The sequence below is a fragment of the Bufo bufo genome, chromosome 6 (genome assembly GCF_905171765.1).
Source record: "Bufo bufo chromosome 6, aBufBuf1.1, whole genome shotgun sequence".
Classification (NCBI taxonomy): Eukaryota; Metazoa; Chordata; class Amphibia; order Anura; family Bufonidae; genus Bufo; species Bufo bufo.
This window is the reverse complement of record NC_053394.1, coordinates 291826330-291852421: the sequence shown is the minus strand read 5'-3', so window position 1 is coordinate 291852421 and position 26092 is coordinate 291826330. Positions and strand designations below refer to the sequence as shown.

Below are 26092 nucleotides of genomic sequence, written 5' to 3'. Positions count from 1 at the left end.
CATATATAGTATTATATAATGTAGAAATAATTTTAACCATTTTTGTCATTTTCTTTTTCTTTACTTGTTCCAGGACTAAAGATTAATACAGATCTCCCAAAATACACGGTACGGTATCCACTAAGGAGGTGGGAAAAAACATTTATTGTTATTATTTATTTGAAGGTGTCATTAATTCCATGGCACTGTACATCTAAATGGGGGTATAAATACATAATATAAAACAACATAAGTCCTATGAGCATGAACACAGTAACAGACTAGTACAAAGGGGAGTACAAAGGGAGAGGTGGCTTAACCGTGGAGCAGAGTTGAGGATAGATTGAAGGAGTGTGCGAGTGCTAGATAGATGTGGCAGGTGGTGGTAAAGGCTTGGATGTGGGTTTGAAGGACAGGTCAAGATCAAATGTCATCCCCAGGCAGCTTCCTAGGAGAAATCCACGGCACACCATTTGTTCTTCATCAGATAGTGTTTTTAATACATAGTGGTTTTTACATGATTTTTTTGTTCCATCTAAAGCAAGTAATAATGCAATACAATTGGCCAAAAGGTACAACCCCAACATTTCGGTTGGCTGTCGACCTTTATCAAGGGATCAGAAAAGAATATACAGCAATGTTATAGTAAATATCATGGACCAAACGATGATGTAAAGCTTAATACTATAATCTAGGTAAAAAATACTAATGGCCGCTGGATGATGTCATCTTGAAAGAGTATAGGAGTCTATATCTGAGACGACAAATCACATCCGCTCAGCAGTCCAAACAGAATGGTGAAAAATAAGGGAAGGAAAAAAGAAATCTAACAAAACCAAAAATTATATAATGTATAAGATGACTAAATATATAACATGCATATAGCACCTCGGTACATGAATCAATAGGTACATGTGATCAATTTATTTGGATGACATATGTTGCTACTAGGTATAGAAGAAATATATATAGTCCAGAGTAATATTGAGAGTTGGAAGCACTTGATGGTAGGAGAGGGGTAAAGATAACTGAGACAGCATAAAGTTGCTAGTATAGAAGGAAAATGCTGTGTGGGGAAGTAAAAAAATGGAATCATCAGAGGAATCTGAAGGAAATATAAGTAAGTATGGATGGTGTCCCTGTGGTGTCATAGGACTAAATAAGAGGGCGCCAGGAGGGTCTTACCTGTGGCCTAAGTAATTTCAAGTTGCGCTCTGGAAGTGGGCGCCTGTACGGGGATATTGCCGTTTTATAGAGGCTTAAAGTGTGGCGTCTCCTCTGAGGTGAGGCCTGTAGCGTCTGACGTCGATGATCCGTACAACGTGCGCATGCGTGTTGCGATTATTGAAAACTAAAGCGGGCCGAGACTCCCGACGTCATGCATCAGTGTTGTATGGAACGCGGGCATGCGCGTAACGTGTATTGAAGACGGAAGAGGGCAGAAGCTATGCCCTCCTTATATGGGAATGCTGCTAATGAACAATACATTATATTGTAATGTGACTGGATGTAAAGGGTAATATAAGGGAGTAGTAGAGGCGAAAAATAAGAATGAGTAGTAGGTGGAAGGTGATCAAGGAGATAATGGGAACCAATATTAGAGCACAGGGAATATGTAAGGTTAAAGATTGAGGATAGAGATAATGTTATGTATTATATGTTATATGGAAGATGGAAAGGTAGGAAAAAGCATAGAATATAAGTTAAAGCATAGAATATGAAGGGGGAGAAAGAGGGGGGAAGGGGGAAAGGGAAGGTAAAGTATGGGGAAGGAAGGGGTGGGTGGGGGAAGGGGAGGAGGGAAAAGGAAGGGGAAGGAAGGGGTGGGTGGGGGAAGGGGAGGAGGGGAAAGGAAGGGGAAGAAGGGGTGGGTGGGGGAAGGGGTATGGTTCTCACCCATGGCTAGATCACTAAGGACTGAGATCAAGACTAACGAATCTGAAATAAAAAGGGTAATATATCAGATATATTGTGAACACACCATAACATTAAACAGTATTATAGAAAAAATCTTGTTATAGAATAAGTCTCATAGTATAGTACATCCATCAGAGATTGCAAAAAAAGTCGCATTCCCTGTTAAGTCCTTTGGGTGATAACGTGTCCAAGCGATGTATCCAATAGGACTCCCGTTACTTAAGTAATAATGTCCGGTTGCCTCCCCTCCGTGGGATCGGAACCTGTTCCAGAACTTGGAAGCGCAAAGAAGAAATCTGGTGATTGTGTCCCTTAAAGTGGGCGGGAATTGGTAGCAATAATTGGTCTGTTCTAATGGTGGATTTATGTTTAGAGATTCTATCCCTGATGTGTTGAGTAGTCTCGTCAATGTAGATCAGTCCGCAGGGGCATTTGATAAGATAAACAACATGGGTGGAATCGCATGTAAAATATCCTTTAATAGAGTACTTTGTACCTAAATGTGGATGTGTAATAGTATCACCCCTTATTACACTCGAGCACTGAGCACAATGGAGACAGGGAAATGTTCCAAACCTGGGGGAACCTAAAAACCTTTGACGAGGTATCTTGGAAAGGGGGCCTATGTCAGCCCAAACTAGTTGATCTCTAATGTTTTTTGACCGTTTATAGCAGGTTAATGGTGGGGTCTGGAATTCTTCTATGTCAGGAAATGCTCTAGAGAGTATGTGCCATTGTTTTCTGATGGTGTGTTGTATCTTAGGTGCAAGAGGGTGGTAGGTCAGAATGCATGGTATTCTTTTCTGTGTCTGTATCTGTGTCTTCCTGACCTGTATTTGTGTATTTCCACATTGAACTGAATGTTCTGGGTATCCCCTCTGTATAAACTTCAAAGCCATCTCGTCCATTCTTTTTTTCTTTGTGGAGGGGTTGGAGACAATTCGTTCTACGCGAGTTAATTGGGAATGGGGTAACGATTGTTTAGTCGCTTTGGGATGATTGCTAGTGAAGTGTAAAAGACTATTCCTGTCTGTGGGTTTACTGTACAGATCAAACTCGATCCTTCCATCTTGGTCTTTGAGTACGAGAGTGTCCAGAAAACTAATGGTATTCATGTCGGTCTGTATGGTAAAGCCCAGTTCCGGGTAAATGTTGTTTAAACATTGGCCTGTGAGACTGGAGAAAGCATGATGCCCTTAACTTTGGAGGAAAGATAATTAATTTTGTTTTCTCCATGTTGAGTTGTAAGAAGTGGGTAAAGAATAAAGATATAGACATGCAGAGTGACATTTGGGCCAGGGAGAAAGATTTGAGTGTCATAGAGGCGGTACTAGAAGTCATGGGACTCTATCAGCTGTCGCAGGCTGAATGTATAAATGGAGAAAAGTAGAAGACCCAGGATAGAGCCTTGAGAGACACTAAGAGAGTGAGGGAGTGAGGAGCAGCTGGTCTATGAATGGGAGACATTGAAAGTTCTGTTGTTCAGGATATGAGGAGATCCAGGGGAAGGCCCGGTCTCTGATGCCACAGAATAAGAGGGTTTGCAACAGGAGAGAGTGGTCGACTGTATCAAAGACAGAAAGAAGACAGGTCAAAAAGAAGGAGTAGAGTGATGACGTCTAGCTTTTGCAGCTAGCAAATCTGTGTCAAATTTTGTTAGGACGGTTTCAGTGGAGAGATTGGGTCGAAAGCTGGATTGAAGCGGATCAAAAAGTGAGTGGGATGAGAGGTGGGAGAAAAGTTTGAGATGAGCATGTTTTTCTATGAGTTTTGATGCGAATGGGAGTGGCAAGATGAGGTGATATCTGAATAGAGATAATGGGTCCAGGGAAGGCTTCTTGAAAATGGGTGTCATAGTGGCATGTTTAAAATAGGAAGGGAAGACACCAGTAGTTAGTGATAGCTTGAAGAGGTGGCTTAGGCCAGGGATAACTATAGTGGTAATGCTAGGGATGAGGTGGAATTGGATTGGGTCAAGGGCATAGGTGAGCTTTTCCTCAGTGATGGTGGTAAATTGGATTATGTGGGAAGAGCACTGAATAGTTGTGTAGAAGGGTTGCAGTCATTGTTGGTTAAAGCTTTCTCAGATTTTCTCAATTTTGTGTTTGAAATATGAGTCAAAGTCTTCAGTTGACATGTAGGAGAGAGGACCCAGGGACTGAGCAGTGAGTTAAAAGTGTTTGTCAGGATCAGGGCTAACCACCCTGTTGCTCCCCTCTTGGTAGGAGTGGGCTGGTCCTACTTCCTGCCAAGAGGGGCAGTTCCAGTCTAGTAAGAGAGAGAAAGAAGAATTCCTGTTTAGATTGTGGGGGAGTACAGAAGCACATGTCAGAGCTCCTACTCCCAGGAACCGTATCCAATTCCCCTGTGAGACCAACACTCCAGAGGGAAACTCGGGAAACAGATATTCTTCTCCTGTGAGAACAACTTTATCCTGCCTCAAGAAAACACTTGAGAGACAAGACAAGTAGAGTATGGAGTGAAATAGAGCTTTATAGACACTGCTGCAAGGTGAGGGTCTACAGCTCAGATACCACCAACTACCCAAACCATTGCTAGGCCAGACTAACATTAAACCTGTACTACAATGGACACCTAAATCCACAAGTGCTTGCTAGTGCCAACATATTGCCATCCAACCAGCCACTATACCTTCTCATCTGGTGCCAGAGAAACTGCACTTTGTATTTATTGCTGCTGGATGTGCCACAAGTTGCACTAAGTAAAGCAAGACTATTATATGCTTACTTCTGGTCTGATTCTTCAATCTACACTTTCACTGCACCGAACCCCAGGGAGTAATAGCATGAGGGTGTACACTGTGACACAATATCTCATCAGGGCCACTACCACTCCCATCCTCTGTACATACTCCTCAGGGGCTCCCTGCACACATACTGTATCTATGAATCTTCTATGCCTTCTTCTGTTGCAGGTAACCCTTGAGGCATCTTTGGGAACCATTGACTTTCTAGTAAAGATATCTGGTACTGATGAGGTTCAGGTTCACGGCAGAGGAGAAAAACATTTTACAATATCTACCAGCAACATCCATGTATTAAATCTGATTTTGAAATCTATCACTTACACAAGCATGATGTATGATATCGATAGTCTGGATATTGGTAAGAAATTACTCAACAATGTGCTATTCACTTGACTTGACACTTTACAGTGTAAAATATTTGGAAAAATATACAAAATTTAATAGGAGGACTTTTTATTAAAAAACAACAACAATAGGATTTATTTTCAGCCTTCATCAAAGTTGTTTGATTATAGGAATAATATAGTAAAGTTCATCAATATATTATCCATGTCAATGTGAATGTCCTGAAGGTATCATATTGTAGGTATCTCAGGCCTCTGTGTGACTGCCTTGTTGTCTTGTAAGTCTTCCTCCAGCAGCAATTCCACACAGAGCCCTCTTATGTTTGTCCCTGTTAATCATATATAGCATTGATATAATTGTTTCTTACACATGTATGTTCTTCTGCCGTTTTATATATGGCAAACTTCAAATATATGCCATGACGTATCCATACAGAACTTCCACCTCCCTTGTGTAGTAATAAGGATGTAGTCAATAAAGTGTATAGTTAATCTTTATATATAAAGTGTATAGTGAATTTATTTATATATCTAATATATAAAGCTGAGTGTGTGTGTGTATGTCCGCTAAAGGAATCTGCACCGTCTCATTTACAATCACGAAATTTGGCACACGGGTACATCAGGTGTCCGGGAAGGTTTTAGACCAGGTCTCAGCTCTCTAGGACTTACCGTTCCCAAGATATTCCCAAAAATTGTATTAGCCAATAGAAGCTTGGTCACATGACCCTTATTAGCCAATAGAAGCTAGCAGATCCTCCAGCCTCCACATACAGTTTTACTCCAGGTTTCCATAACAACCCAGCCATTTATCTTCACTGCTGTAGGAGAGCTTTAAAGGAAATCTGTCACCAGGATAATCACTATTGAAGTAAAGCCTTTGTTCCAGCAATAGATGTTTTTAGCCTCTGAAAATCCAGCTTATTTGGTATGCAAATGAGCCAGTAAGGTGCCCAGAGCGGTGTCACTCTTGCAAGAAGAAGCCCAGACACGCCCCCTGACACAATGTGTCCACCCTCAAAAGACTTAAAACCCTGCCCCCAGGTCCTGCTAAGCCACGCCCCTGATCCAGTTACGCCACGCCCCATTCCACTCCTGAACCGACGGGGATTGAAAAAATGAAGGTAAAAATCAACTTCTAAGAAAAAAATGTGGGGGGTTGAGTCCGCACAACCTGTCTGTAGGTGCAGATCACTATGGCGAAATACATATACAAACGGAAAATGCAAATGTGATCGCACACTACATCCAGCATTATGCCCTGCCTCCATGCTGGATGAGACATTGGTGTACATTTTGGCCAAAGCGTAATAAGCCACTCACCGCGTCAAGGTCGTCTCATTTGAGTGGTCCCTAACGCTTTTTCCTACCTGTTTATGGGCCATGACAGCCACACAAAGTCCAGGGAATGCAGGTCAGCATGCAAGCCAAGCACAATATGCTTTTAACCCCGTCCGGTGCCATTACAGCTTTCATCGGATCCAGGGATGCAAGTACCAACATCCATGCTGAGCCCAACATATCAACTTCTGTCAGCTGCAGGGGTGGGAGGGAGGGTGACTTTCTCCCTGTAGCTTACACATAGAAACAGAATGTGTCGGCAGATAAGAACCATTTGGCCCATCTAGTCTGCCCAATATACTAAATACTATACACACTATACACTCAGACAGCACAGTGCTGCTGTCTTAGAGTGAGCTGTTCAAAAGGACATCCCTGCGTGATATATTCCCAAAAAATGCATTAGCCAATAGAAGCCTGGTCACATGACCCTTATCAGCCAATAAAAGCTTGCAGGCCCTTAGTCTCCACATACACCCAGTTTTACACCAGGTTTCCATAACAACCCAGCCATTTTTCTTCACTGCTGTAGGTCAGCTTTAAAGGAGCAGGGCACTGTGGATAACGCTGTTAAGGGAGCGGAGTGTTGTGGAGGTCACAGTTCAGGGACAGGTAGGGTGGCCATTCAAGCCACCCTCAAAAGACGGACTTAAAATCCCCACCCCCAGGTCCCGATAAGCCACACCCACTCCCACTCCCACTCCCACTCCACAGCTGAGAGAGATTAAAAAAATGAAGGTAAAAATCAACTTCTGTCAGCTGCAGGGGTGGGAGAGAGGGTGACTTACTCCCTGCAGCTCACGCTCAGACAGCAAAGTGGAGGTCACAGTTAAGGGGACGGTCCTCTATGGGAGGTCAGTGTTAAGGGGCAGATTGCTGTAGAGGTCACTGTTAAGGACACAGGGTGTTGTGGAAATCACTGTTAAGGATATGGGGTACTGTGGAGGTCACTAATAAAGTGGTGCCCGGTGTAGAGGTCACTGTTAAAGGGGCAGGCTGCTGTGGAGGTCACTGATAAGGGGGCGGGATGCTGTCGAGGTCACTGTTAAAGGGGTGGGCACTGTGGAGGTCACTGTTAAGAGGGCGGGGTGTTGTGGAGGTCACTGTTAATGAGATGGGGTACTGTGGAGGTCACTAATAAAGAGGCGGCTGCTGTGGAGGTCACTGTTAAAAGGGAGGGCGCTGTGGATGTTACTGTTAAGGGGGCAGGCCGCTGTGGTGGTCACTGTTAAAGGGGCGGAGTACTGTAGATGTCACTGTTATAATGGATACTGTCTATATCTTTTAACGACACACAAACATTAAATGAAATAGCTACTGTATATATATTGTAAGGGATCGCCTCTTATTCGGGGGTCATTCTCACAATGATCTTCATCGACCACAGGGTTAGGGGCCAAACATTGCTTTTATTTGGCATCTCAGCAAAACCAAAACAAACAATACACTGCGTGCAGAATTATTTGGCAAATGAGTATTTTGACCACATCATCCTCTTTATGCATGTTGTCTTACTCCAAGCTGTATAGGCTCGAAAGCCTACTACCAATTAAGCATATTAGGTGATGTGCATCTCTGTAATGAGAAGGGGTGTGGTCTAATGACATCAACACCCTATATTAGGTGTGCATAATTATTAGGCAACTTCCTTTCCTTTGGCAAAATGGGTCAAAAGAAGGACTTGACAGGCTCAGAAAAGTCAAAAATAGTGAGATATCTTGCAGAGGGATGCAGCACTCTTAAAATTGCAAAGCTTCTGAAGCGTGATCATCGAACAATCAAGCGTTTCATTCAAAATAGTCAACAGGGTCGCAAGAAACGTGTGGAAAAACCAAGGCGCAAAATAACTGCCCATGAACTGAGAAAAGTCAAGCGTGCAGCTGCCAAGATGCCACTTGCCACCAGTTTGGCCATATTTCAGAGCTGCAACATCACTGGAGTGCCCAAAAGCACAAGGTGTGCAATACTCAGAGACATGGCCAAGGTAAGAAAGGCTGAAAGACGACCACCACTGAACAAGACACACAAGCTGAAACGTCAAGACTGGGCCAAGAAATATCTCAAGACTGATTTTTCTAAGGTTTTATGGACTGATGAAATGAGAGTGAGTCTTGATGGGCCAGATGGATGGGCCCGTGGCTGGATTGGTAAAGGGCAGAGAGCTCCACTCCGACTCAGACGCCAGCAAGGTGGAGGTGGAGTACTGGTTTGGGCTGGTATCATCAAAGATGAGCTTGTGGGGCCTTTTCGGGTTGAGGATGGAGTCAAGCTCAACTCCCAGTCCTACTGCCAGTTTCTGGAAGACACCTTCTTCAAGCAGTGGTACAGGAAGAAGTCTGCATCCTTCAAGAAAAACATGATTTTCATGCAGGACAATGCTCCATCACACGCGTCCAAGTACTCTACAGCGTGGCTGGCAAGAAAGGGTATAAAAGAAGAAAATCTAATGACATGGCCTCCTTGTTCACCTGATCTGAACCCCATTGAGAACCTGTGGTCCATCATCAAATGTGAGATTTACAAGGAGGGAAAACAGTACACCTCTCTGAACAGTGTCTGAGAGGCTGTGGTTGCTGCTGCACGCAATGTTGATGGTGAACAGATCAAAACACTGACAGAATCCATGGATGGCAGGCTTTTGAGTGTCCTTGCAAAGAAAGGTGGCTATATTGGTCACTGATTTGTTTTTGTTTTGTTTTTGAATGTCAGAAATGTATATTTGTGAATGTTGAGATGTTATATTGGTTTCACCGGTAAAAATAAATAATTGAAATGGGTATATATTTGTTTTTTGTTAAGTTGCCTAATAATTATGCACAGTAATAGTCACCTGCACACACAGATATCCCCCTAAAATAGCTAAAACTAAAAACAAACTAAAAACTACTTCCAAAAATATTCAGCTTTGATATTAATGAATTTTTTTGGGTTCATTGAGAACATTGTTGTTGTTCAATAATAAAATTAATCCTCAAAAATACAACTTGACTAATAATTCTGCACTCCCTGTACAAATAAAACACCTGCCCGGCTGGGCTCTAACTAAACATGAGGACTCCCTACCTCACTGAAAGCCCCGTTCACACACGGAAAGAACATGCGGCTTTTCCCAGCCTAACAATCCAGCACTTCCAGGCTGTAATAAAGTCCAGTACCTTTTGGGGGATTGTGGCCCAGAGGTCCTCCTGACTCTGGCCTAGCGACCGTCGATCCCAAGACCTCGCGGAGTCCCCCAAAGTTCAGGCTAACACCTAGCCCCGTGGTCCCTCAGCCAGCTCGGCTGAGCCCACTTGTACAGAGCCTTCCCAGGCCTCTGCTGCACACAGACTCTTTCCAGACTGACCTACTCTGAGGCGCTTTATGCCAGCCTGATTACAGCAGGCCTCACCTGCGATCACCTCAGGTAGAAAGGAAAATCCGTACTGGAAGGGTGTGGACTGGCAACTCCCTCTACCAAGCCTAGCCACCAGTCCAAGTAAAATCCAGCCCAGAAAATGTATACAAAAATGTCTACTGCCACTCTCTGGATTTTATCTGTCTCACCCATCTGAGGTACCTGAAGTGGGGCAACACACCTTCCAGCACTATTCACATTACCACTATATATATATATATATATATATATATATATATATACACACAGTACAGACCAAAAGTTTGGACACACCTTCTCATTCAAAGAGTTTTCTTTATTTTCATGACTATGAAGGCATCAAAACTATGAATTAACACATGTGGAATTATATACATAACAAACAAGTGTGAAACAACTGAAAATATGTCATATTCTAGGTTCTTCAAAGTAGCCACCTTTTGCTTTGATTACTGCTTTGCACACTCTTGGCATTCTCTTGATGAGCTTCAAGAGGTAGTCCCCTGAAATGGTCTTCCAACAGTCTTGAAGGAGTTCCCAGAGATGCTTAGCACTTGTTGGCCCTTTTGCCTTCACTCTGCGGTCCAGCTCACCCCAAACCATCTCGATTGGGTTCAGGTCCGGTGACTGTGGAGGCTAGGTCATCTGGCACAGCACCCCATCACTCTCCTTCATGGTCAAATAGCCCTTACTTTCAAAGTTTTCCCAATTTTTCGGCTGACTGACTGACCTTCATTTCTTAAAGTAATGATGGCCACTCGTTTTTTCTTTACTTAGCTGCTTTTTTCTTGCCTTAATACAAATTCTAACAGTCTATTCAGTAGGACTATCAGCTGTGTATCCACCTGACTTCTCCTCAACGCAACTGATGGTCCCAACCCCATTTATAAGGCAAGAAATCCCACTTATTAAACCTGACAGGGCACACCTATGGAGTGAAAACCATTTCAGGGGACTACCTCTTGAAGCTCATCAAGAGAATGCCAAGAGTGTGCAAAGCAGTAATCAAAGCAAAAGGTGGCTACTTTGAAGAACCTAGAATATGACATATTTTCAGTTGTTTCACACTTGTTTGTTATGTATATAATTCCACATGTGTTAATTCATAGTTTTGATGCCTTCAGTGTGAATCTACAATTTTCATAGTCATGAAAATAAAGAAAACTCTTTGAATGAGAAGGTGTGTCCAAACTTTTAGTCTGTACTGTATATATAAATTATATGTAAATCAATATTTTATTCCATCATAATTAATATCCTGACAGCTGATATTTATCTACTTGGCTACTTTGTGAGGTGGTGTAGGGCATGGAGGCTGACCACATGGAATATTAGTGGTGGACAGATGGTGATATGCAGCCAGATCATCTTGGCACTAGTGGACAGGAAAAGACTGGCCATAGACCATACAGGAAAATTTCGCCGATGCCCAGGTGGCCACCAAGGCCTCCTCTAAACAGACACTGTCCAGGTACATAACAATCAGAATTGATTAGCATTAATGCTAGGAGGATCAGGTACTCATGCACCTGGCCAGTCATGCTGCACTATGGTATTGCTGGCCTTGCCTACTTCTGTTGTCCATTCCTACTTGTGTTGTCCCCCCTTCTGTCAATTTGGATTCGCCTACAACATAGTGCCACTTTAGAGTTTTTTTTCCCCCCGGCCACTTTAAGTCCTCAGTCTCCTCCTGCTAGTGGGCCAAACGGTCAGGTAGTTGTGGGACACGAGATGGAGACCTCCATGTCGCTATTATTGACACAATTATGGAAATACATGAAACATTTTAATGATGTGAAGACATGATTGGAAGGAGTTGATCTTCATTCCAGAATAAGACTCTCTTCTGTCATTCTTGTTTAGATGTGGAGAATGCTAAAGTAGGGATGAATGAACAACATGTAAAATAAGGGGTAAGAAAGAGTTTGTACTGCTTTTTATAAATTTGTCTTTATGTTTTTGTTTTCTATCACCGATGTAGTGAAATTTACTTTAGGCGAACATATAGCACAGATACCAGTTTTGATCCGGCAGCCACCAATTCCACGTTTACAGGACCCAGGACAAGGTAACATATACAAATTAATGAAATACATATTGTAGCTGTTAAGGATGAGCACATAGATTCATAATAAGCCATATTTGTTCCGAATTTCACAAGACTTCGCCCATAAGTGAATCCAAAGATTTTTATTCAATTCGGACAGATTGCATAAAATGACATGCAGCGTCCATGTTGGGGGGTGGAAGCAAGATGTTCATATGACATTGGGAGGAAGTGGGGGAGGGCTTGCCCTAACTGGCTCAGAGACTGAGAGCCTGGATAAGCAATCAGGGAGGCAGCAAGCAGGAAGGTGCCTGGGCAGAATGAGTAGTACGCCATTCTGCATTGTACTTGCAATTCCAAAAGATGATGGGCTGTGGCTCTGTCTGCTAAAAATCTACAAGATAAACCACCGATATATTGTGATAGGGACAGTATAAGAAGAATATAGGGAGAAAATAGGAGTTATATCTGGAAATTTGGGATATATTAAGGGGTGTAATCGGGGAAAGAGAGAGGGAGTGAGAACTGGTCAGGAGTATTTGCTGGCAGCCTATTGTCAGCTCAGCTTCTGGCATTTAGTTCTACATTACAAATTCTTGCAAAAACAGCCCTCTAGCTGTTTCCAAAAGGAAAAACTCTCATGAAGGAGGAGGAGGAAAATGATGATGATCTACCACTGGAGGAAGAGGAGGAGAGGGAGTCAGTGGTGAAGGAAGGGCAAGAGGCTGATGATGATGACGATCACAACCCAATCATGTCATTGGGTGGTGAAACAAGAAAGAACTGGGTCCTCGGGCACATTGGCCAGAATATCAAGCTGTATACCTGCTTGCTTATTCAATGACAGCCACATCATTCACGTGAAGAAGTCTAATGATTACTGGATAGTGATACCCATGATGGTAGACCCTCGCTATTGAAACAGAATTGGAGAATGTTTTCCTCCTCCCAAAAGGGAGTCTAAATTACTATATTACCAGGAAGCATAGTGTATGCAGCTTGCCGCAAGCTTTCAGCGAGCAGACGCCTGCCATCCACGTGTCTGAGGCACCTTTCTGTTCCCTAGAGTCACCCACCTCCTGCTGTCTGTGCTGCCACAAGCAGCAGAAGCCCTAAAAATAGCAGCCAGTTCAATATCATCAATATGGTTTGAGCAATTCTTTCATGTGCTGTGCCAGGCTGAGTCAAATCGGCACAGAGACCTATCATCTCAACACTCAAGGTCAGTCTTAACTGGACTCTGGCCTTTCACTGATCCCATGGACTTCTGGGCAGGCAGAGTGAAACAATGGCTCAGTATGCTCTCTTTGTTCTCTCTTGCCCAGTCTCCAATGTCATCTCGGAGAGGATTTTCAGTGCAGCGGGGTGTATTGTGATACCCAATAGTGATGAGCAGCAGGGGTCATATTCGAATTCGCGATATTTTGCTAATATTTTGTAGAATATTCGACGAATATTCGCAAATTCGAAAATTCACGTTTTTTTTACTCGAAAAATCGGAAAGGTAATGATTGTGTTATATGCGAATTTTCGGATTCGAATTTTTTATTGCAAATTTTTCAACTTACAACTATTAGACAGAGAAGATTATAGCACTATATTAGCTAAATTGCTCTATTCGATTTTTTTCGAATATTCTCTACAACTTAGTTTTTTCAAATATTCGTAATATTCTAAAACAAGAATATATAGCAATATAGCGAATATTCAAAAAAAAACAAATGTAGAGCAAAATTCGCAAACACTACTACTTCTAAAGTCAAGTATATTGCAGCCTTCTTATTGGCCCACAAGCTAGAAGCAGTGAGGGATCATGTGTACTGATAAAAAAAAAAAGAAATAAAAAAAAAAATCGAAAAAATAAATTCGAATATTCTAAATTACGAATATATATATAACTATATTCGAAATATTCGCGAATTTTCGAAGTACCTATATTCGCGATAAAAATTCGAAATTCGAATATTCGTGATCAACACTAATACCCAAATGGACGAAGTTTTCCTCCACCAGTGTACAAAGTAGCACTTTTGTCAAAATGAACAAGGCATAGATCCATGAGGATTTTCACAGTCCTCCGGGTAAGACTCCATTCACACGTCCGCAATTCCGTTCAGCATTTTGCGGAATGGAATTGTGGACCCATTCATTTCTATAGGGTCGCACGATGTGCGCCCCGGATCCGGAAATATGGACCCGCACTTCCGGATCTGCAATTCCGATCCTGAAAAAAATAGAAAATGTCCTATTAAGTGCCGGCGATGTGCGGTCCGCAAAATGCGGAACGCACATTGCCGGTGTCCATGTTTTGCGGATCCGCAAAACACACACGGACGTCTGAATGAAGCCTAAGGGTGATAAATAGATCTGCCATTGTTGATGGTGCCTCATCATGCCACTGTCTGCCTGCCTACTATGATGTTCCATATGGTATGGCGGCTGCTGCTGCCATAATACCACTACCGCTGCCTGCTTACCATCATGTTTCAGTACAGTATGGCTACTGCTACCACCACCGCCACAGCTGCTATTTCCCGCTGCTAATCCCCTATTTCTATTTCAATTACCCATACTACCACTTCCATTGCCACTACACAGTCACTACTAATACTACTACCCCTAAACAGCCACACACAGATCTACTGCCTTGTCTGTTCAATGCTGTGCTGCTGCTACTATTGCGGTCATGTGCCACTATTACCATACCCTTTCCACACCCTAACTATACTGCTGCTGCTCCCAATTAATTAAATGAATTTTTCCAGGCTTGTTCAAAACAAGCCACTCCTTCTTCTGAAGATTAAGAATTGTGGATGTAAAAATACAGAAGGGCATTTGGCTCTGTTAAGTCATAATTATTGGATGCTTGTGCAAAACAAGCCACTCTTTCTCCTAACATGAACATATGTATGTATAAACGGAGCTGGGAAGTCATAATTTTTAGATGATTGGTCCAAACAAGCCACTGTCATTTTCCCATAACACCATCTGCCCCTGATAAGGGACAATTTGTGGAAGCTTACTAATATGAAAAAGCATAACACTTGTGACCATGCAGTGTATTTTTTAATATGCGTTTACCCATAGCTATATATGTCAGTGTTACTCAGACATTTGCTATTGCTGTCATTGCATTCAAGAGCAGAAAGCAAAAATTTGCAAAAAATTAACAAAAATCTTTTCATAACAAATCTAAGTCCTAGAAGACTAGAGGGTGTTATATACCAAGTTGCAGGGCAATTTGTGTAGATTTGTGTAAAACCTAAAAAAAATTGACACAAATCAAATTTTTTAAAAAATTTGAAGAAATCAGACACAAAACTAATTTCAAGGAATTCACTCATCTCTAGTACCTGTAGTAACATGAACTAAGGGAAGAGCTTACATGGTTATACCCCCTTTACCATTAAAGGAAATATTTTACAAATTTTTACTGCCCTAAGGGTAGCATAAACTAGTGACAGATCCCCTTAGCAAAAGTCTAGGTCACTTTCTTTAAAGGGGTTGTGCAGCGATAGTATACTGATGACCTATCCACAATATCAAATCAGCAAGAATCCGAATCCCAGCAGCCCCGTAGATCTTGCGAGTGTTCCGTTCTTTTCATTGTTTAACTGCACACCATCTAACCTGTACCCACGGTTCAGTGTAACTACAACTTTTCATCTCTTTCGAGAGAACGGGGCAAGCAGTTGTAGTTACAGTGCACCGCAGATACAAGTTAGACGGCATGTAGTTAAGAAGTGGAGAGGCTGCAGTACTCACACGACTACCCTGCCAATCTAATATTGATTACCTATCCTCAGGATATAAACTAGAACTACTAAACCCCTTTAATTGCAGTTTTACTAAAATCTTATATTGAACAGTTCCAGCACAGTAGCTGTTCAATACACAGTGTGAGCCGAGACCTGATATTTATGAGTACTTGGCTTTCTCCGTCACCTGGCCGCTGATTGTACAGCGACCCTTTGAGGAGCCAGTGCAGAGGATGGTAGTGGTAGTGGCCTGGATCAGAGCCGTCTTTAATATTGATTGGACCCTGGGTAAAATTTACTTGGGCCCCCTGGATCCTGCCTTCACACACCTTAGCAGGCAATCACGGCCTCCACCACAACACACACACAAAAAATCCACACACCTGGTAGAGTCCAGTGAATGACTGTAAATACTTCCAGTTCTGAAGACTCCAGCGGCTCAGGATCAGTGCTCTGGGCAGCTGGGCTCAGGCTGGAAGTGGGCACCTCTCTGCAGGAAGGAGACCAGGGCTCGGCTCACTCTAGTGTTACAGTGCACCCCAGCACCCCACAGTATGCAGTATAGCACCCTATAGTATACAGCACCACACAGTATACAGTATAGCACCCCACACTATACAGTACCCCACAGTATATAGTAGAGCAGTATAGCAGCCCACAGTATACAGCACCCCACAGTATACAACACCTCACAGTATACAGTAGAGCAGTATAGCAGCCCACAGTATACAGCACCCCACAGTATACAACACCTCACAGTATACAGCACCCCAAAATATACACGATACAGCCCCCCACACTATACAGTACAGCAGTATAGCACTCCACACTATACAGACCCCCACAGTATACAGGCCCCCACAGTATACAGCCCCCCACACAGTATACAGGCCCCCACACAGTATACAGGCCCCCACACAGTATACAGCCCCCCACACAGTATACAGCCCCCCACACAGTATACAGCCCCCCACACTATACAGGCCCCCCACACTATACAGGCCCCCCACAGTAAACAGCCCCCCACACAGTATACAGCCCATACACAGTATACAGCCCACCACATAGTATAAGCCCCCACACAGTATACAGGCCCCCACACACTATACAGCCCCCCACACAGTATACAGCCCCCACACAGTATACAGCCCCCACACAGTATACAGCCCACCACACAGTATACAGCCCCCCCATACAGTATACAGCCCACCACACAGTATACAGCCCACCACACAGTATACAGCCCCTACACAGTATAAGGCCCCCACACAGTATAAGGCCCCCACACAGTATACAGCCCACCACTCAGTATAAGCCCCCCCCCCACAGTATACAGGCCCCCACACAGTATACAGCCCCCCACACAGTATACAGCCCAGCACACAGTATACAGGCCCCCACACAGTATACAGCCCCCCACACAGTATACAGGCCTCCCACACAGTATACATCCCACCACACAGTATACAGCCCACCACACAGTATAAGGCCCCCACACAGTATACAGCCCCCCACACAGTATACAGGCCTCCCACACAGTATACATCCCACCACACAGTATACAGCCCAGCACACAGTATACAGGCCCCCACACAGTATACAGCCCCCCACACAGTATACAGGCCTCCCACACAGTATACATCCCACCACACAGTATACAGCCCACCACACAGTATAAGGCCCCCACACAGTATACAGGCCCCCACACAGTATGCAGCCCCCCACAGTATACAGGCCCCCACAGTATACAGCCCACCACACAGTATACAGTCCCACACAATATACAGCCCCCCACAGTATACAGGACCCACACAGTATACAGCCCACCACACAGTATACAGCCCCCCCCCCCACAGTATACAGTCCCACACAGTATACAGTCCCACACAGTATACAGCCCCCCACAGTATACAGCCCCCCACAGTATGCAGCCCCACACAGTATACAGTCCCACACCATATACAGGCCCCCACACAGTATACAGCACCCCACTATACAGTAGTTTACAGTATATTAACATAACAGCCCCTGTCACCTTTTTCTGATGTAATCTTCACACAAAAAAGCTCCACAGTTAATTCCTGCTAGGACCTGTGATGACCTCATAGCCATGTGACCAGTAATTGCTAGGTTACTGGTCACATGGTGATGATGTCATTAAGGTCCTAGATCCCAGCTTTCACAGTACGATGCCTGTGTAGCTGACAGCTTGACACCCGGGGAAGTAGCTAGCAGGGCTCAAGAGGCAGCTGCCTTGGGCCCTCTAGGAGCAACTGGGCCCGGGGCAGCTGCCCCTTTTGCCCCTTGGTAAAGACGGCCCTGTCCTGGATGAGGTGTTATGTCACAGTGTACTTCCTGGGGATTGGTGCAGGCCAGAAGTAAACGTATAAAAGTCTCTTTACTACAAAGTGAAGATTCTGGCATCATGCGAGGTGGATAGTTGGATGGCAATAGTTTGGCACTAACAAGCCCTTGTGGATATAGGTGTCCACTGTAATGCAGGCTTAATGTTAGTCTGGCATAACAATCGTTTGGGTAGGTGGTGGTGTCTGAGCTGTAGTCCCTTACCTTGCAGCAGATTATGTAAAGCTGTATTTCACTGATCACTCAGCTGTCTTGTCTCTTAAATGTTTTCTTGAGGCAGGATTAAGTTGTTCTCACAGGAAAAGAATATCTGGTTTCTTGCGTTTCCCACTATTGATCTCATAGGAGTAGGAGCACTGATTTCGCACTCCACCACTATCCAAAATAAACTCCTGCTTTCCTTTCTCTCTCTCACTAGACTGGAACTCCCCCTCCTGGCAGAAAGCAGGGCCAGCTCACTCCTACCATTAGGGGGAGGGGGACAGGGTGGTTACCACTGTTCCTGCCAACCATTACCTCCCCTGTTTGAATAAATGGCATGGCATCACATTATATTACATAACATGGCATATAAAACATTAAACAATTGTAGAAACCACCAGGTCTGGGGGACTCCAATTGCAATATGAAAAAAATATCTAAATCAGCAGACAGGGGTTGAGGATAGCCTGGTACTAATGACAGGTTCCCTTAAACTGAGAAATGCCATTGAAAGCAATACTTTCCATAAGGCACCAAATGCGGTACTGACAAGTACAGATATCGTATGCTACCTCTTAGACCCCATACTAACGACTGTATCTTTGGTCCGCATTTTCCATTATGCATACAAGAATAGGCATTTCTAACATAGGGCGGGATGTGCAGAAGAGGAAAATGGGGGATGCACATGACCGGTATCCGTGTTTTGAGGATCTACAATTTGTGGACAGCAAAACGGATACAGCCGTGTGCATGATGCATTAAGCTGGCTATGCCATCAGGAGAACTCCTTAAGGTAATCAGCTGATCTCAGTGAATCTAGCAAAAAAAAACTCAACTATTGGCCACTGCTATCACAAAGCTGCACATTATGGTGCAAGAGAAATGTAGTATTAAATGACCTGCAATAAAATGACTGGGTGACCACGTAATACATTACTGCTCTGTACCCCAAATTTTAGACCACTATTTTCAGTGACTCCACTGGCTGAATGACCTAACTGCTCAGGATCCCCCTCTATGATGTCAATATGTTCTAATAATAAGCCATATGGACAGGAATTGTCCTAATGCAGGGATGTCAAACTCGTGGCCCACCAGCTGTTGCAAAACTACAACTTCCATTATGCCTGGACAACCTACAGGTATCAGGGCATGCTAGAATTTGTAGTTCTGCAACAGCTAGAGAGCCACTAGTTTGACATCCCTGTCCTAATGGCTTAACCTATTTAAAGATAAATACATTAATAGGTCTGCTTTTTATCCAGAAATAGCACTACTCGTCTACTGGTTGAGTCTGGTATTGCAGCTCATCCTTATACAATCTAGTTAACGTTTCTATGTAGAAAACAAACTGTAGAAAAAGTTACTGTATATAACAAAAGGGTTCCGTTTACAGGAAGAAATATTAGTGATCTGGTCACCATCACCACCAAGACCTTTTTGCGCTATGAACAGCTGCGAACGATGCTCAAGAGCATACGCCAATATTATCCTGACATAAAGGTCATTGTGGCTGATGACAATGAAAAGCCTGAGAAGATTGATGACCCCAATGTAGAGCAATATATAATGCCATTCGCAAAGGTTTGTACACAGGAAAGCAGTTATATATGCAGTAGTGTAGCTATTGGGGACATACATATTTTAGGAGCCCACAGGCACTTCATGTTAAGGCCATTACTATGGGCTCACAGGCCATGGTGCAAAAGTTCAGTTTCAGCCCTCCAGCACAACTTGTCCTCATACTTATCAGCTGCTGCCCCTCCATACAGGGGCATAGCTATAGGGGGTGCAGAGGTAGCAGTCGCTACCGGGCACAGGAGCATGGGGATGCTCAAAGATCCTTGCGCCACATAAGAAGACACCAAGAATGTTCAAGTTAGTCCTATGGCTAGAGGGAAGGGGGGGGTGCTCCTTCAAATGAAGGTTATGTGCTCCCCCGCCCCTGACCACAAATCACTGAGGGAAGGGGGCCCAAGCTGAACTCTTGCACCAGGGCTCATGAACCTTTAGCTATGTCCCTGGCTCTATACGTTCTTGGCCCATTGCTGAGAACCATCAATGCAGCACTAGCATGCAATGATTACAGATCCACTGATCTGATCTGATCTAATAGGGCCCATTCTGAGGATAGGTCATCAATGATGTGAAGCAGTAATGCCCCTTTAGGCTTGTATTCTCCCTACAGTTTGGTCTTCCACCCTTCTCTCTGTCCCTGCTGCATGCTTTCCGCAAGTCTCCTGTATATCCTCCCAGATACTATGATTTGCTATATACTGGAAATGTGTTATTATGTAATGGGACAACTGCTTGGTTCTATCTAGAGTACAAGATGTAATAACAGTTGTGATGCCTGTCATCTTATGTAGGGATGGTTTGCAGGGAGGAATCTTGCTGTGTCGCAGGTGACAACCAAATATTTCCTCTGGGTGGATGACGATTTTCTCTTCACCAGTGACACTAAAATTGAAAATCTACTGGATGTGCTGGAAGCAACTGACCTGGATTTAGTAAGAAGCCGAGGAAATTTATTTAATCTATTCTCTCATTGATTTTTGTATATGATCAGGGGTGGACTAGCCATAGACCCTAAAGGGAAATTTCTCAGTGGGCCGAAGTACAAGGGGCCTTCTGAGCTCTACTCTTGGCTAGTGATGAGCGGCATAGGCAATATAAAAATTTGTGATATTTTGCAAATTTTTACCTGAATATTCGCGATTGCAAAAATCACCAATGTAATATGCATGTATTGCGTGCGCAATTTCATTACCTATAACAAACAATCACACAAAGGCTATATGCTAAAAGCCAGGTATATACAAGCCAACAACCTATCTATGAATCAGGTACAGTCAGCATACCTTACAATGGCAACCTTGTGCACTATGAGAAATTCAAGACCAGCTCTCTATCCACACAGACTTGCGAGCCAGTGAGCCTCAAAATTGCTTGACTTTTGTTGGATGGCTTGGGGGACCTGCGCACCTAGATCATTATCATTAGGGTGACAAAAATGTAAAAAAAAAAATTGGGATGCCAGCTAACTCTTCTCTCACTGCTTAGGGAGGGGGGGGGGGCTGCATACACATTTTCAGTTTTCTAATTGTCCTAACATTTATATTCAATATCCTTTCTATACTGTTTTGTCATGTAAACTCATTTACATAAACATGGGCATATGGGAAAGACATGCAAATTAGCAGAATCTGCCTTGTTTTTCAGCTGAAACACTATTTGCATGTCTTTCCCATATGCCCATGTTTATGCAAATGAGTTTACATGACAAAACAGTATAGAAAGCTTATTGAATATAAATGTTAGGACAATTAGAAAACTAAAAACTTTTATGCAGCCCTCCTAAGCAGTGAGAAAAGTTAGCTGGCATCCCAAATTTTTTTTTTACAATTTTTGTCCTCGGGACAGTGATAAAGTTGAATACTGCAGCAGAGGTGGCAGTATTTTATGCTGTAATGTGATATTTGTTTCTGCTGAGGCAGTATTTTATGCTGTACCTTAGTTGCTGTCCCCACCTACTTCTGTTGTCCCGACTGCTTGTGTTGGCATGGCCTACTTATGTTGTCCCACCTTCTTTTAAATTGGACCCATCTACAACATGAGGCCACTTTTAAGTTTTTTTCCAGGGCAACTTTAAGTTCCCAGCCTGCCCCTGTACATAGTTGTATGGAGTACATAGTATGCAATGTTTGGCCATCAGTATGCCACCAGACTTGACCTAAACTAAACATATACAGTACATTTTCTATGTCCTGTCAGTCATGTTTAGGGTCTAATTACCCTTGTGATTTAGAAGTTAAAAGTTATATTTATGGTGGTCTTTGATGATTTAAGGGTTAAAGGTAATATTCCTGGTGGACTACGGCAGTAAAGGGATTAATGATTATATCCCTGGTAATCTACGTCACTGAACTTGCACAGCTAATGGTAAGAACCCTGGTAATGTACAGAGATGTAAGGGTTAATTGTAACTCCTCATTTGGGTGGTCTACACTGGTGAACTGGTGAATTGTTTATACCTGGGGGTGTTGGAAGACAGAACCTCAATGATCAGATATTAATGGCCAGTTCTAAGGGTCATCAATATTATATCCCTGGCAATCCCCTTAGGACCCCTCTTCTTTTAGTGGACTTATATCCCCCCCCCCCCCCCCTCATATTATCATTCCCCAATACATTCCCATTCTCAGCATGATTGTCCTGATCTAAGCAACTGTTAGAACTTTATATATTTTATGTTTCATTCACTAATGTCTTTGCTGGTTTATCTTTTATGCAGGTAGGAGGAAATGTTGCAGGAAACCATTTTAGTTTCAAACTCATTCTGGAAGAAGGTGGAGAGGATGGTGATTGCTTACATTGGAGAGCAGGAGGCTACCATACTATTCCAGGCTTCCCTAACTGCGTTCTGACTGGTGGGGTGGTCAACTTTTTTCTGGCCCACACTGACCGAGTTCTAGGTGTTGGATTTGATCCAAAATTAAGCCGAGTGGCACATACTGGTAATGGTTTCATTTTTTTTATTTATTATTATTATTTTATTAATTTTTTACAATGATGTATTGCTTTAAGCACTGTAAGATCCATTAGGTGAAATGTGGTTCCCAGTGGAATAATGAGTGTATAACTCCTACACAGTGTTCCACTTCTTAAAGGGTTAAAGTGTTGATTTGTGCACCCTAAAATTCTAAATGAATATGAGGGCATAAAGCTGAGGGCACCCAAGAACCAAACCAGAATAGCAAAAAAATAAAATAAAATAAATACTGTTAAATAGCTATGGTTCTCCAATCAAATAGTTAAATGTAATATTGATCTAATTTATTATATAAATGGTAATGCATCAAATAATTAAAATACTAAAATACCACATTATATGCCAAGTATACAAAAATATTAGGAATATGTAATTCAACTTCTTTTATGAAATATCCTGCTTGGCCCTCGTGATATTTAATGCCATTGTTCAAGCTATAATATAATCATCTAGATAATGCTTTTTAGGATGTTATACTGCCTCGTAAGGTAAAAAGAAGTCAACTTGTCACTGTATTCAGTGATACCTGACATTTGATCATGCACAAGTGCCATTTTATCTAGTTGCAATGAAAAATGTTTAAATTAATATGTCGGCGCACTTGAGCTGCTCACCACACCACCATTCAGTCTGTTGGGGACAGTTCCTATTCGACTGGTGTCACCATCCTCCCCACATTACAGTGTGCATAGCTTCAGCAGGTCTCGTGCCAACTTCTGCTAATGCAGGTTTGTAAGTTCCCAGCACTAGAATGAAACTGCACTGTACTGAATTTAATCAATTTACAGTGAACTGAGCCTAGGGAGAGACATGGCAAGTGCTAGGGACAGTGTTTAAAAAAGCTTTAATTGTAGAATCTTGGATAGGGAGACTGCAGGGACAGAGTAGGGAGATCATAGGGAGAGTTTTTACACACTGTAGCGAGAGGATAGTGAGACTGCAGGCTGTGTAATCAGAAGCTTACAGGATCCATAAGAGATAGCTCAGTTTCTATCAATCCCTGCACACAGCTATCTAACTGAACAGTGTCCATCTTGTTTAATAGATGCACAATTCAATTATGCCTTGATTGTCAAATTGTGGTGAATAAATAGTGTAATTAAACTATTATTGTGATAACCACTTTGTTTAATGGATAAGCAATTCCATTAGGCCTTGATTCTCAAATTAGCGGGAATAAACTGTCTAGTTTTACTGTTATTAGGGTACCCACCTTGTTTAATAGATCAGCAGATCTTTTAAGCCTTGATTCTCAAATTGGGGTGAATAAGTAGTATAATTTAACAGTTATTGGGTGTCCCTTTTGTTTTATAGATAAGTAATTCCATTAGGCCTTGATTCTCAAGTTGAGATAAATAATAATGTCTAATACTACTGTTATGGGGGTGTCCACATTGACTAACTTATTTTACATATACATTTACTGGTAATCTACAGTATATCCAACAGACAGGTGCAAGGGCAATCTGAGGGAACGGGCAGTGGCAAACATGTTGCTGGAGCACACAGAAGTAGCAGCAGAAGAAGGGGGTGGTAGCAGCAGCCGCAGCAACAGGCCACAGCTGCCACTGTCATCCAGCAGTCATGTTTTGTCATGTCATGTCAGCAATCTAGCTTTCCTTGAATGGTTTACTCGGTCTTCAACATCATCTCAACTGACATCAGACACCCACAGCCAGGAGTTGGTGGGTTCCTCTGACACCTCACTTAGTTGGCATGGCTCAGGAACAAGCTCTGTGCCTTCGCTTGTCATGAACCTGCCTCTTTCTTTTTCAGCTTTTTCTGCTCAGGAAGTATTGTATGCTGCCGCTCTGCTCCACTTTTCATTGAGGACAGGCGTATTGAGGACAGTCAGCAGCTACTACCCAGATTTGGAGGAGAGGTCCGCTGCTTCCTCCTGTAGGTGTGCAAGTAGCGATGATGAAAGTCTCATGGGTGCAGATGTTGCGAGTGGTCAGGCACACGGTCATGAGACTGGTGAGGGTGACATAAGTGAGGAGCAGATAGTAGTGGATGATGATGTAACCGATCGCATGTGGGAGCCGGGTGAAGAGGGGGCTTCATCATCATTATCAGGGGGTAAGGGTGGCAGCTTGTGCATGAGACAGCGGCAGGGTGGCAGTGTGCAGCTGAGCCAGCAGGTCGCAAGCGTGGCCGTGAGGCAGCAGTGTGAGATCTGGAGCCAAACGTGCACAAGGTAGACAGTTTACTACTCAGGAGCCTACCTGTTTGGAAACAACTAGCAGTGCACGGGTTCATAGATGCAGCGACAGGCAGTCCACACGCAGTGGTAGGGGTAAAATGCCATATTTACTGGTGTGGGAATTTTTCATCAAGTCTCTGGAGGATGTCAGTGTGGCGTATGTAGGATATGTGGGCAGAAGATGATGCACAGCTAGGGTGCCAATGTTGACACCATGGCCCTGCCTCAACACATGGAGCGTCACCATAAAGTGGCCTGGTAAAACTGTAGCACTAATGTAGTGGTACAGCCTGATGCAGCAACTTCTGCATTTCCCAGTGGCCCGCACCCCTTCTTCAGCAGTCAAAGCTTCACCACCTCAGCAGAAAGGAGCTGTGCTTCCTTCCATCCTGATACTCCTCCTACTCCTTGTCACGCATTTTGTCAGCAATCAATCACCGAGGCGATTGCAAAAAGACAGCAATATGCATGCACTCATCCAACTGCGCAGAAGCTAAATGTGCTCCTGGCCAAGTTGCTGGTACTACAGTCTCTCCCTTTACATGTGGTTGACTCTGCCCATTTCAGAGAACTGATGGCTTGTGCCAAGTCAAGGTGGAGAGTCCCAAGCTGTCATTACTTCTCTAAAAAAGATGTACCAGCCCTGCACACGTATATTGAGCAGTCCTTGAGCCTGTCGGTGTCTGGTACAGTTCACGGCAGCGCTGACATGTGGAACTGTAGCTATGGTCACGGACAATATATCTCCTTTATGGTCCACTGGGTAAATGTGGTTTCTTCCCAGGCACACCAGCATCTTGGCCAGGTGACGGCAATGCCGCCTCTGCGTTCTCATGCTGTGATTTCTGCGCCAATGTCCTCCTAATCCTCAACCTTGTCATCCGCCTCCACTGTAGGCACAGTTCGGAATGATCCTCCAGCATACCACACATGCAGAGCATGGTGGTGTCACGCTGTTCTGCACCTGGCCAGCCTTGGTAAATGGAGTCAAAACTGGGAGGAACTGCTCCACGTCATCAACTAAGAAATCGAATTCTGGATGTCTTTTCGCCAACTGAAGATTGGAACCATGGTCACCGATAACGGTCAGCTGCATCAAAGAGGGCTGACCCATGCACCCTGCATAAAAGACATCTTTAATCTGTTTGTAACCCAGTTCCTGCAGTCTTCCACCCAACTGCAAGAAGTCTTGAAAATGGCCAGAAAACTGTGCATGCACTTCAGTCGCTCTTACTGTGCAAAA

At 43.5% G+C, this 26092-nt stretch overlaps 1 protein-coding gene across 1 annotated transcript in view; it reads left to right on the top strand.

Moving 5' to 3' along the window:
- Positions 1 to 26092, top strand: part of B4GALNT2 (beta-1,4-N-acetyl-galactosaminyltransferase 2) — a 184607-nt gene that overhangs the window by 121260 nt on the left and 37255 nt on the right. The window contains exons 4-9 of the mRNA XM_040438698.1: positions 74 to 108; positions 4832 to 5021; positions 11703 to 11789; positions 19491 to 19678; positions 20464 to 20604; positions 22389 to 22611. Of these exons, the coding sequence (XP_040294632.1) occupies positions 74 to 108; positions 4832 to 5021; positions 11703 to 11789; positions 19491 to 19678; positions 20464 to 20604; positions 22389 to 22611 (864 nt within the window). The remainder of the gene's footprint in view (positions 1 to 73; positions 109 to 4831; positions 5022 to 11702; positions 11790 to 19490; positions 19679 to 20463; positions 20605 to 22388; positions 22612 to 26092) is intronic.